This window comes from Indicator indicator, chromosome 1, assembly GCF_027791375.1.
Source record: "Indicator indicator isolate 239-I01 chromosome 1, UM_Iind_1.1, whole genome shotgun sequence".
NCBI lineage: Eukaryota > Metazoa > Chordata > Aves > Piciformes > Indicatoridae > Indicator > Indicator indicator.
This window is the reverse complement of record NC_072010.1, coordinates 62,996,256-63,008,929: the sequence shown is the minus strand read 5'-3', so window position 1 is coordinate 63,008,929 and position 12,674 is coordinate 62,996,256. Positions and strand designations below refer to the sequence as shown.

At 37.7% G+C, this 12,674-nt stretch overlaps 1 protein-coding gene across 1 annotated transcript in view; it reads right to left on the bottom strand.

Annotated features, from left to right (window-relative positions):
• The window catches only part of MYO16 (myosin XVI), a 294,040-nt gene that overhangs the window by 210,659 nt on the left and 70,707 nt on the right, over window positions 1-12,674 (bottom strand). Inside the window, exon 5 of the mRNA XM_054383685.1 lies at window positions 3,010-3,134. Within this exon, the coding sequence (XP_054239660.1) occupies window positions 3,010-3,134 (125 nt within the window). The remainder of the gene's footprint in view (window positions 1-3,009; window positions 3,135-12,674) is intronic.

The window sequence follows — 12,674 nt, the reverse complement described above, 5'->3', positions numbered from 1 at the left end:
AAATGGCAAGAAGGGGAGAGAAGAAACTCAAAAATATCTTCGTTAATGCCTGCTTTGAGAAACCGGATGCTAATTTTTGTAATATATTACTGTTTAAGACTGCATACTGTTGGCATTTATATCAGCAATCATTTCTATTACAAACAGCATTCACAGAATGACATTGGGAAAAAGTATTATTTTTTATTTAAATAACACAAATAGTATTTATGTAAGATAAATATGAAAGCAACATAATACCAAAAAAGAATTGTGGAGAGAAAAGGATCCTAGAGAAAGACATAGTAGGGCAACACAAATTAGTTACTCTGGTAATAATGAAGTTAACACAGGAAAATGCAATAAAGAAACCTTTGTCAGGGACTTTTTTTCCCCAGGTTTTAGTAGAAATTGTTTCTTATGTATGGTGAATAACACTCTTGAGGCACATAATTCACAAGACAAGACTGATACACATTACAGTTAGTGGCATTTATTTTCTTATGAATCTCTGCTATGCTTTCAAACATTCTCTCCACTTACAGAAACAAAGGCAACAAAATTTGCATTTCAAAATTGCTCCTCCCTGGTCAGGAGGAGTTAATTCTCATGATGGTCAGTAAAAACATGGTTCAGGAAGAGGATTGAGATTATATGTGGTAACTTGCATCCCCAAACCAGATAGCTCAACAACATGATTTTTCTTTTTCCCTTTGGGTAAGCTGAAGAGACTATTTTTCTGAAGACTAAAATAGATGACTAATGACAAGAAAAATGTCTTGCAATAAACCTGTTACTAGAACTGTGTACTTTTAAAATCACTGTAAACGTAAGAGACATCAAAATCAGAGTCCAGAATATAATTTGCCTTGTTTGTTATTTCTGGTCCAGCTGCAGCTGCAGAGTATGCATGAAATTTCTTCTATGAATGTGTTTGATGCAGACAGAAGTAACACATTACAGCTTATCAAAGAATTTCACCTAGAAAGAGGGCAGAGTACCAACTTTGTATGCTACAAATGCTCTAATTTCAACTGTGTATAACTTTTGAAAATTTCCCATAATTTGATATAGCTTCAGCTTTTTTTTCTGTTTTAACAGAATAAATTGTATTTTCTATTCAGATTATCAATTACACAATTGCTATTTTAAAGTAGTTTAAAAGCTCACATGACAAAGGAAATGACAAAGGAGGAGGCAATTACAGGAGAATTTAGCAAAAAAAAATCATGTCATCGTTCTGTGTTAATATAGCATGTGCACACATAAATGTGCTATGAATCTATGAGAATGCATGTATATATTTAAGGCATATTTTTTTTGCCTGATTTATCTTAACTTACACATGGACTTGGATATATTACGTGAAGAGAAAACAAATCTCATTTGCTACATACAGCTGAGAGATTTTTCTCTCTCAATAGAGTAATAAAATACTATTTCCAGTACCATTTGATACACATATAGCTATCACAGACTAGATGACTCCACACTCGTGAATAAAGACAGCATAGTTTAACAAATTCTGGATTTCCCACCAGTTAGTTGGACAAGTTTCACATAATAGAAATCTCAAACGCAAGCAAAATCACTACTTATTGCAAGACTACCAGAGAAGTTCAAAAAATCAAAGTTCAAAATAAAAACTGTTCAAGAAAAAAATGTCCCCTTTGTCAACATCCCACTGAGCAAACAACACAAACCCAAACTATCCACAAAGCGTTTCTCCAAGTACCTGCAGTGCTGTTAAACACATTTCAGACATGCATTCCAACATCTGTCTGAATTACATAACTCCTTTATGGCGACGTACAGTTCATAACTCGGTTTAACTAAGCCAATTCAGATTGAAATTGAAATACAAGTACAATAGAAACACCTTTGCATTTTACTGTGATTTAACAGTTTTCTGTAAATCTAACAAGAAAATGAATGTAAAATTAATGTTTTTATTAATTAAACAAAATGCTGTGTTGATTCTCTCCACTCTTTTCCTTTTTCCTTCCTGTTTACAACTACAGTGAACTGCCTTGGGGTGGCCACCTCAAAAATCACATCTTTCTTTACAGACAGAGCCAGTGGCTGGATTCAACAATCCAAATATAAGGCTGCTCACTTTTTCAGTTAAACACTGGAGAAGTATTAAAATATGGAATTAAATGCTAATTCAGTATCATACAATGTAAACCAGCATAAATTTTGAAATTAAAATTAATAATTATTATAATGTTCAGGACTATGTATCTTTCTAATTATTTTAATACAGTATTTGTTGAAAAGAACCCAAAATCTTACTAGACAGTTAATAATCATAATGTTGCTCATGACTATGTATTGGTTGATAATGATGTTGAAGATTTTGTATGTAAAGAGAACATTTCACAGATGTTATCTAGGGAAAAATGAAGTAATTTTAAAACTATTTCATTACATTAATTTTAAAGTTATTTGACAGATGAAGAAGAAGCAATCCTGAAAAACAAACAACACCCCAAAAACAAACAAACAAACAAACAAAACTATTCCAAAGGGATACAAGCTCCAGATGTAGAAAAAAGTATAATGAAATTCAGTGACTACAAATAACATGCAAACCTGGGAGAAGAAATCCACTGATATATTGGATGTTTCTTTGCACTGAACCAAGATGGGATAGCTTCACAAAACTGTGTTTCAGCCTGGCTCAGCTAGAAGGTATGAGCCTAAAACAGGAATCACTTAGGGAAGTTTCAGACTCTCCCTGAGACAAAACGTCAGAGACCACACGTATCTGCTGCAGTTCTAAGCCATAGTGCCAATATTGTTTTGGTTAAGAATTGTTGTGTTGCATATTCAGTGTCTAAGAGTAAGAAAACTGTCATTAAGACACAGATGTTACACTAACCCAATTTAAAATACACACTATGCATAATGTTAACGTATATCTATTTTCATCTCCCTTCTTAGAGAACGGCCTTGCAAACAGTCTCACCAGTACACAGTTGCAGTGCATGCATATTCACAGTGTGATGATTACATATTCCCACTCACCAGGGTAACTCCTTCATCATTCTTTTGATTCACACTTCCTCCACTTGATATGAGCTGTCGAACATCTGTCAGCATTATCGTAGGTTTCTGTATCTTCATTTGGCGCAACGAATTCAACTCTACACCTTGAATAATAATAATAAAAAAGCTAAAACTTTCTGCTATTTCATTCATCAATAAGGAACAGTTGTATGATTTAATGTTCTGGGTTTGTAGAAGCTTAATCAACACTTAATTAGATTTCAGTATACCGTTATAGAGAATGTTTACTGACATAGCTGCCAAGAAGTTTACTCCTATCTTTATCAGTGACTACATGATTTAATGTCAGTCCATAATGTTAAAAACATGGACCTGTAAGTAAAGCAGTTTGTAGTATCATTAAATCCACTGTAATTGTGAAATAGCTGTGAATGGGGAAAAAAATTAAACACTCTTAAGGAAGGCACTCAAATGCCTGAATCTTATTTAATGAAAATTATTTTTGGCTGCATTTTTTCAGCCTTTGTGTATACATCACAGTGCCCAGATCAGTCTCTCTGATCTGCCAGCTCAGCTGCTTGAGAGATTATGAAGTGAAGCAAATTACAATGAAACTCAACAGTTTTTTAACTGCGTAGGTTATTTTTAACAAGGATTAGTTTTCCATCTGAGTGTAGACACTGCAAAGTCCTATAAACCAGGAGAAAAAGTGCTTTGGAGGAAAGAACAAATAGGAGAAGATGAAAGGAAGGGTGTGGGATTGTTTGTGTCAGCATTGCTACCGAAAGAAACAGTTCTCAAAGTACAGTTTTAAAAGGAAGACAAGCAAGAAAATGTATTGCCAAAAGAGGACATGGCCTCCAGCCTGAAAAGATTTAAAATTAGAAACAGAGGATACAAGAAAATTGCTAAGTGGTTAAATGAGCAACTGTCTGTGGCTTGATTGGAATATCTAACCAAAAATTCAGGGCTCCAAGCTTCACGTGGTCATTTACATCCATATATAGAAAATGCAATTTGATTACAAAAGTCCTTCCTTTCTGCCCTGGCAATGACATAAGAAAAAAACATATGAATAAATGATTTCTCTGTTTTCTTCCACATTTGTCAGTGAGATGGAAAGTGACAAATAATATATTAGTTTAATATGCACTTAATTTAACATTTTATCTTCAACAATTCTTGCAGGTTTTTACATTACTGAAAAAAATGGAAGCCTGTTTCGGGGTGAAAACGTATTTTAAGTTTCTTACGTTCATTCTAGCCTGACACTTGTATTATGATAGCAAAGAATCCCAGTTTCTTCCTTTAACATGCTACTATACATACTGCTTTTTGTTCTGAATTTTATTTGCCTGCAGCACTTCTAAGAGTTTCAGTTCAGAAGTGAAACATTTAGTGTGAGCACTGTCTTGCTGGCTTAAAAATTCTCACATTTCACACTCGTCACCTAAATGATACTAAATGACACCAAATGTAAAACACAAATCTAAACCTAAGTTGAAGAAAATGAGATGTTTTCTGTATCTGGACTAAAACCTGTGATTGTTCACATAAGCGTAACTCAGACAAACATACGATGCTCATAGCTTAAATTAGATAACCAACCAAAAGCACAATATACTAACATCCTATTGCCTGACAGTTGCTAGACTGGAACACAATGTGCATTTCATAGGATGTTCTGAGTATCTAACAAGCAATTTATTAATTTTTTCAGAACTGAAGTTTTTATGCCTTCATCACATTTCACGTTAATGACTTAAAACTATCTGATGACATTTACAGATTACTGCTGCCACATGGCATCAATTAGATTGATTTCTTTATTTTTTTTCTGTGTCCGCATATATTCTAATTGTTGCAACAGTAAATTGATAGTATAACATTCTTCTCCCAGTGACAGAACTCTCTCAAATGCCTAAGTTTAAATTTCCAAAGCACCACGTGGTATGAAGGCTATACACACCCTAAATTAGTTACCATTTACTGTAGTGACTTCACTTTTTAAACATAATATAGCCAGATGAAACAGATGAAATAAAACTGGCCATGATAAAGCTCTTTCTAATGTTGGTAGGTAAGTTAAAATTTTTAAATATATGTATCATTTTGTATCCAATGAAGGTGCCCATTTTTAAGTATTACTGACAGAATTTACGTGATGTTTTTCCTTCCTCTTGATGCCTCAAGGAAACAATTTGAATAGGCTGTTTTTCAAGGAGAGCCGCCACAGTGAAAATCAATGTACTACCTCTTTTGTGTGTGAATAATACCTCAAACACTCAATGAAAACTAAGTTCACAGTCCATGATTTAGAAATACCAATTTCTGACTTTCCCCAGGGGAAAAAAAAAAAAAAAAAAAAAAAAAAAAAAAAAAAAAAAAACAGGGAGTGAAATACAATTTTCAGGTTGTTTGGTTCATGATCTCATGTACATTACAGTGATCACCTACAAGATGAAGGCAGAAGTCATTTGAGTTCACTTAGCCTTTTCTTGCAGTTTACTACTGACTTACACTCAGCATGGGCAGCGAATAAGCTTATTAGTATATTCTTATACTAACAGTGAAACATTGATCCTTACATCTTGTAAATTGCAGCTTATCGAACCTTCATGTGTCCTGTCTGGGACTTGCAAAAAAATTGGCTGTTGAAAGGTTAACTTTGCTCATGATGAAGGAGGAATCACAATTTCAGTTGCATCAATGGCTACACACATTCTATCAGAAATATAATTACACTCAGCAACACAAGGCACAGTCTATGTGAATCTCCAGATAGCTTGACTGACTTCACACCAACTGTTGTATAAAGGAACTATACACATTTAATGAAACAAATAGCAGTAAAAGAGCCTAGCAAGGGAGCTACCATGGTCTAAAGTTTTTTTAATGTCCAGAGTTGTTTTGAAAATGCTACAGAAATAGTGACTCCCTTTCTCTGCCTTTATAGCAAAGAGAATGCAAAAATAATCTAAATTACCATCTTAGAATTGCAGTTTTGAATTCCAGGAACTTGGGAACTATTAAACTTCAGAGTAAAGGCTTCTCTGGTGGGGAGCTGAGAAGCAGATTCACCAAACGTGTACATGAGGCTCAAACAAGGAGACATGTTCGATAATTGCTTTCCCTTTACCAAGTCTGCAATTCTGGAGAACGCACTCTCCCTCCCTGGAAAGTAAAACTTTCCATGAGTTTAGATGGAACAACACAATGTTACAGAAAGCAACTTGCTGCCTGAATCAAAGAATGACCTTCATGTTGCTTTTCAAAAGGGAAATGTGGTTTAGCTGAAATGGGACAACAGCCAGCATGAATAAATAGGGGAAGCAAATCAAGTTGGCATGTACTATGGGAATGGACTCACATTTTAAAAAAATGGAAAGTCAAAAAGAAAGTCATAGGATGGAAAATATGCTCTAAATACCCTGTAAAATCAGAACAAGAGCTACATGCTCACAAATTCTGAAGGAGATGAGATGGAGAAGGAACAGTTAAAACATTAGAGACCTTGAGCACAGATTTCGGTGCTGAGTATCTGTGCTGGTGACAGTCAGGAACATGACCTAAATGCTACAAAATACCTTTCAAAAAGTTACAGTGGTAAAGAAAAACATGGCAAACAGAATTGGGAATTTCTATCATTAATTAAAACATCCAATACTAAGAAGTTTCTCCATCTGTCAGGGGAACACCTGTGTCCTGTGCTGAGTACAAAGCAAAACATTCAAGCACTCTTTTGGAAACATCCGTTGCATACACCTGGCAGCCATTCTTAATCTTTAACTTGCATATCTCATTCTCCAATGGTCTTAACAACCTTTAGGAGAGGTCTATATCATCCAGTCTTGCAAACACAAATGCACATTAAAAAACTTGCACAGCTTTGAGAAGTCAATCTCTCCTTACCTCTTACTTAACCCTTCTCTCACCCTGTCTGTATCTGCCCCGCCTGCACAGAGCTGTACAAACAGCAATGCTCTTTTCACTTCAAGCGTGATGAGCCTGTCTGTACTCTTGTAATTCTGGGAATATCATGGTTTAGAATGTCCACTTTTCTCTGGTGCAGCATAGGATAGGACAGGATAGGACGGGATAGGCTAGGCTAGGCTAGGATAGGCTAGGCATGTTCACAACAGACAACGTAGAGAAAAAAACTGGCGTGGTATCATTCTTGAAATACTCATTTCAATTCATGGAAATATTCATGTGTAGCTGTTACTTTATCCAGGTTAAAACTTTAGAAGGACTTTTCTAGCTGCTTACAAGACAGCTTTCCAGGGACCATTATTTTTGTTAAGATTACACTGTTCAGTAGTTCTTGTGCATACTGTTTGGCATTATGTACATTTGATTTTCAAAGGTCAGCATACAGACACATTTCAGCAACACTTATTATGTGAGAGGGGAAGCCAATATTTTTAGTATCTGCACAAAAATATACACTTGCAAAATTGCTGAGGTCTATAGCATTATTTCACTGCAGAAGTATCAACTGTTGCTGAGTTTTATCTTTTTGCCTTAAAAGATATCATTATATATACTTAGTGAAGTATCTTAAATTAATTTCATTTTAGTCTGCAAATGATACCTGAAATAAAATTCCCACCTCCTCCTCACATAGACATCAGAGTCACAATTCTCTTCCTCTAGTGAAACATTTTTTTTCCTCTCTCTTTTATAATAAGGATGTTGATGACCCTTCCAGCTATAACTGGTTGAAAAAACTGTTTCTTCTTAACTTGTATGAAAACAAAAAAATTTTTGGTAATTTATTTTAACAGACTGGCATATTCTCAAGTCTTAATACTAAAGCATTCATTTATGGACATATCCTGTATGTTTATTATTTTATTTGTAATATTAATACCAGAGCACAGAGGCAAACTATGCATACTGTCTCTGTTTACTTTCAATAAGTATCATATCTGAAATGAGCTCTTCACATGTGGTATTTCTATAGTTAGTATGTCTATAGTTAGGATTTCTCTGCAAGGTCTTAATATGTTATGGTTAGATGTTTTTGTGAGAGAGCATGCCATTCAATACATGCTAGGGAGCCAGAACCTGAGGATGAAAACAGGTTACACAGGGAAGCATACTTGCTGACTAAGGCACAACCTCACAGCACCCAAGCAAGAACACTGAGCAGATCTAGTGATGGTAATCAGGGCTAACCAGCAGTTCTACGATTGCCAAAAAAGCCTCTAGCAGCAAACCCAGAAAAAGCAGATGAAGCCAGGAAGTCAAGTCAGTGGTTCAGAGTTGGGATCATCAATGTTCCTGGTTGGGCATAAGCATATCTCAAGCAAGAACCAAGTGCAATGGTCTGAGCATAGGTGAAAGACCATTACAAGGCTTCTGCCAGCTCTGCCTTACAACTCTTAGCTCTTTTTTTAGCCATCTGCTCCTAGGCTACATGGCTGTACCCATATCAGACTTGGCTTTGAGCATAGGTAGACAAGCCCCAAGGAATTTAGTAAGTGCAGATGCACTCTGGGCACTGAATTACTTTTTTCTAACTTACTAGAGGTTACAGTTTTAGGAATGATTAAAAAAAAAAAAAGCTTATAGTAATTCATTCCTGATGGTACCAGACTTAGATGATTTTTCAGTAAATTGAAAGGATTCTAAGAGGGCACTCCTAGTTTCTGATCTTCTTCACAATTTTTTTTCAAATCATTTCAAAGCCTATTAGTCAAGGAGATGTCTGCTCTCCTTCTAGCATCAGTTACAAAGAGGATCATAAACTACTGCCAATAATTTACAACACTAATTCAAGTTCCAAAAGTCTCCACAGTGAGTTTAAAGGTTTTCTCTTTGATAGAAACATATGGGTAATAAAATGCTTCCATATGATGGAATTTTTTTCTTCAATTCACTTTCAAACACACAAAGGTTAAGAGGAATCTAAGCCTTCAAAGTTAGTTCCCCAAGAGTTAGAAAATATTAAAATACAAGGCAGCTTACTCAGGCTTATATTAAAAAACATCAAGGCCAAAGGAAGACATCAAAAAGCATTTTAATAAATATATTAATACTAAAAAGAGGGGCAAGAGGAGCCTCCACTCTTTATTGGATGTGGAGGGTAACATTGTAACTAAGGATGAGGAGAAGGCTGAGATTCTAAATACCTTCTTTGCCTCCATTTTCAACAGTAAGGCAGGAGGACTTCAGGATAACTGGCCTCCTGAGCTGCTTGATGGGGTCAAGGAGCAGTGTTGTACTCCTGAAATCCATGTGGAATTAGTTCGAGACTTGTTGAGTCACTTGGATATTCACAAGTCCATGGGACCTGATGGGATTCATCCTAGGGTGCTGAAAGAGCTGGCAGATGAGCTGGCCAAGCCTCTCTCCACCATTTTCCACCAGTCCTGGCTCACTGGAGAGGTCCCAGAAGACTGGAAACTGGCCAATGTGACGCCCATCCACAAGAAGGGACGGACAGAAGAACCTGGGAACTACAGGCCTGTCAGCCTGACCTCAGTGCCAGGGAAAATCATGGAGCAGATTGTCTTGGGGGCAATCACTGCATACCTGAAGGATGGCCAAGGAATCAGGCCCAGCCAACATGGATTTAGGAAGGGTAGGTCCTGCCTCACCAACCTCATCTCCTTCTATGATCAGGTGACCCGCCTGGTGGACGTAGGAAAGGCTGTGGATGTAGTCTACCTGGACTTCAACAAGGCCTTTGACACTGTCCCCCACAGCAAACTCCTGGCCAAGCTGTCAGCCTGTGGCTTGGACAGCAGCACTCTGTGCTGGGTTAGGAACTGGCTAGAGGGCCGAGCCCAGAGAGTGGTGGTGAATGGTGCCACTGCCAGCTGGCAGCCTGTCACTAGTGGTGTCCCCCGGGGATCAGTGCTGGGCCCCATCCTGTTCAATATCTTTATTGATGATCTGGATGAGGGGATTGAGTCCATCATCAGTAAATTTGCAGATGACACCAAGTTAGGAGCAGGTGTTGATCTGTTAGAAGGTAGAAGGGCTCTGCAGAGGGACCTTGACAGGCTGGACAGATGGGCAGAGTCCAACATGATGGCATTCAACAAGTCCAAGTGCCGGGTGCTGCACTTTGGCCACAACAACCCCATGCAGAGCTACAGGCTGGGGTCAGAGTGGCTGGAGAGCAGCCAGGCAGAAAGGGACCTGGGGGTACTGGTTGACAGCCACCTGAACATGAGCCAGCAGTGTGCCCAGGTGGCCAAGAGAGCCAATGGCATCCTGGCCTGCATCAGAAATAGTGTGGCCAGCAGGAGCAGGGAGGTCATTGTACCCCTGTACACAGCACTGGTTAGGCCACACCTTGAGTACTGTGTCCAGTTCTGGGCTCCTCAGTTTAGGAAAGATGTTGAATTGCTGGAGCATGTCCAGAGAAGGGCAACGAGGCTGGGGAGAGGCCTTGAGCACAAGCCCTATGAGGAGAGGCTGAGGGAGCTGGGACTGTTTAGCCTGGAGAAGAGGAGGCTCAGGGGTGACCTCATTGCTGTCTACAACTACCTGAAGGGAGGTTGTAGCCAGGAGGGGGTTGGTCTCTTCTCCCAGGCAACCAGCACCAGAACAAGAGGACACAGTCTCAAGCTGCGCCAGGGGAGGTTTAGGCTGGAGGTGAGGAGAAAGTTCTTCACATAGAGAGTGGTTGGCCATTGGAATGGGCTGCCCAGGGAGGTGGTGGAGTCACCATCCCTGGAGGTGTTCAAGAGGGGATTGGACGTGGCACTTGGTACCATGGTTTAGATAGTCATGAGGTTTAGGGTGACAGGTTGGACTCAATGATCTTTGAGGTCTCTTCCAGCCTTCTTGATTCTATGATTCTAAGACAGATGAGTATTCTCAACTACAACCTCTTCAATGTGCCACGTTTTCTGTGTGCTTAATTTTTAGGATGCTAAAGGACCTGCTGGTGCCCTGTTCTCACTGGCAACACCATCGCTTAACCCCTGTCTCCACAGAAAATAGGGAGGTTTTGGTGTGATAGTCTTGTGGACAAGTGGTTCCGAATCAGCAAGAATCAAAGGGAAAAAAAATCTGAACCACCCTGAGGCTGATCGGTTTTGGTTGTTTGGTTTTCTGTCAGCCTAATTTACTACGAAATTCATAAGCAGAAATTAAGATCGTGTTGCATATGGTTCTAAAGTAGAAGGTATACTAGGAGATTTAGTTTTAGCTAAAGTACACTGATCTTTGGTGCTAGCATTCTGTATTTGTTAACATTTTATTAAGTTCTTAACGCAGTATGTTAGCAAAAGTCCCTAATATCTGTGAAAAGCTTTTTGTAGTTTTAAGTACGAAAGTCTAGAGCAGTAGTTTTCTGAATTTATATTGATCTAAATCAACTGCTTTTCTTGAGTGCACTGAAAAACCTGTATGATTTCCCCCCTCTCCATTCCCCCAGTCAATTACTAAATCTGTTTAAGTGCTTATAGAATCAGAGAATAATTTTGGTTGGAAAATATCTTTAAGATTATCGAGTCCAACTAGTATCTACTGCTCCAAGTCTGGTGCTAAACCATGCCCCTTAGAACCAAAGCTATGCATCTTTTAAGCGTCTCCAGTGATGGTGATTCAATCAGCTTCCTGGGGAGCTGAATCATAGAATGATAGGGGTTGGAAGGGACCTTTGGAGATCATCTAGTCCAAACCCCCTACCAGAGTAGGTGTAGCACAACCTCAGTGTTAGAGCATTTTGCTGTACGTATTCTGAACACTTTTAAATTAATAGCCCAAACCTGACAAAAAGTGAGTGAGCAGCACTGTGTAAGTTTGCCTTTTAGCTGCACCACACCAGAGTTTACTTTAAATTTTAGACCAAAAAAATGTTTTGAATATATCTTCCTATCACATTCTAGATTACTGTATAGTGCCAGTCTTGCAATAAATTTTTCCTTAATCCTTTGCCCACTATTGGGGCAGTACATGTTATTTCCCTTATGTTGTTAACTGTTGGCTCTAGGGAAATTCACTTTATTGTAGCAATTTATGAGCTGATTGCTTCTGGCTAATGCAAAACTGTCTGTACTAATCCTTAGTTTATGTATTTTCTTATTCTACCTACTGCTGCAAGGCAGAAAAAAAATTCCTTCTACAAGTGCAGGTGAAAAGTAAGGTTGAATCTATTTGCTAGGAAGAATTTAATAGATGTTGTGAAATCTGCACAATATTTTAACTAATTTAAACCATAAAAAAATACCTAAATGGATAGGACTTGCGCATGACTAGCTGAGACACCTGAATATGATCCCCTTAAAATTAAGAGAACAGAACGGATCCATTATTCACACAGTCTGGAATACTAGAAAAGATTTTGATTAAGTACATGAAATCTCCATTACTACCAAATGTCAATAACCTTTAACCAGCTATTTTAAACTCATTTACCCCATGGAAAGTGAATTGTTAAAACTAAAAAGAATACTTTCTAGAAAAACAGTAACTATTTCTTATCCTGTACGTGTGTCATAGCAGAAAAAGAAAAGCCATCTATACCTTCACTTAGATATGTTACTCAAATTTAGTAATTCTTACAAAAAAAAAAAAAAAAAAAAACAAACCCCACAACACATGTTTTTATTTATTTATTTATTTATATCTCACTATAAACTGTATAAACTCACTATGTCAGTCAAGAAAGGCATTATTTGGCTTTGAGATGTATTTAGCTTTTAAACAAACAAAGAAAT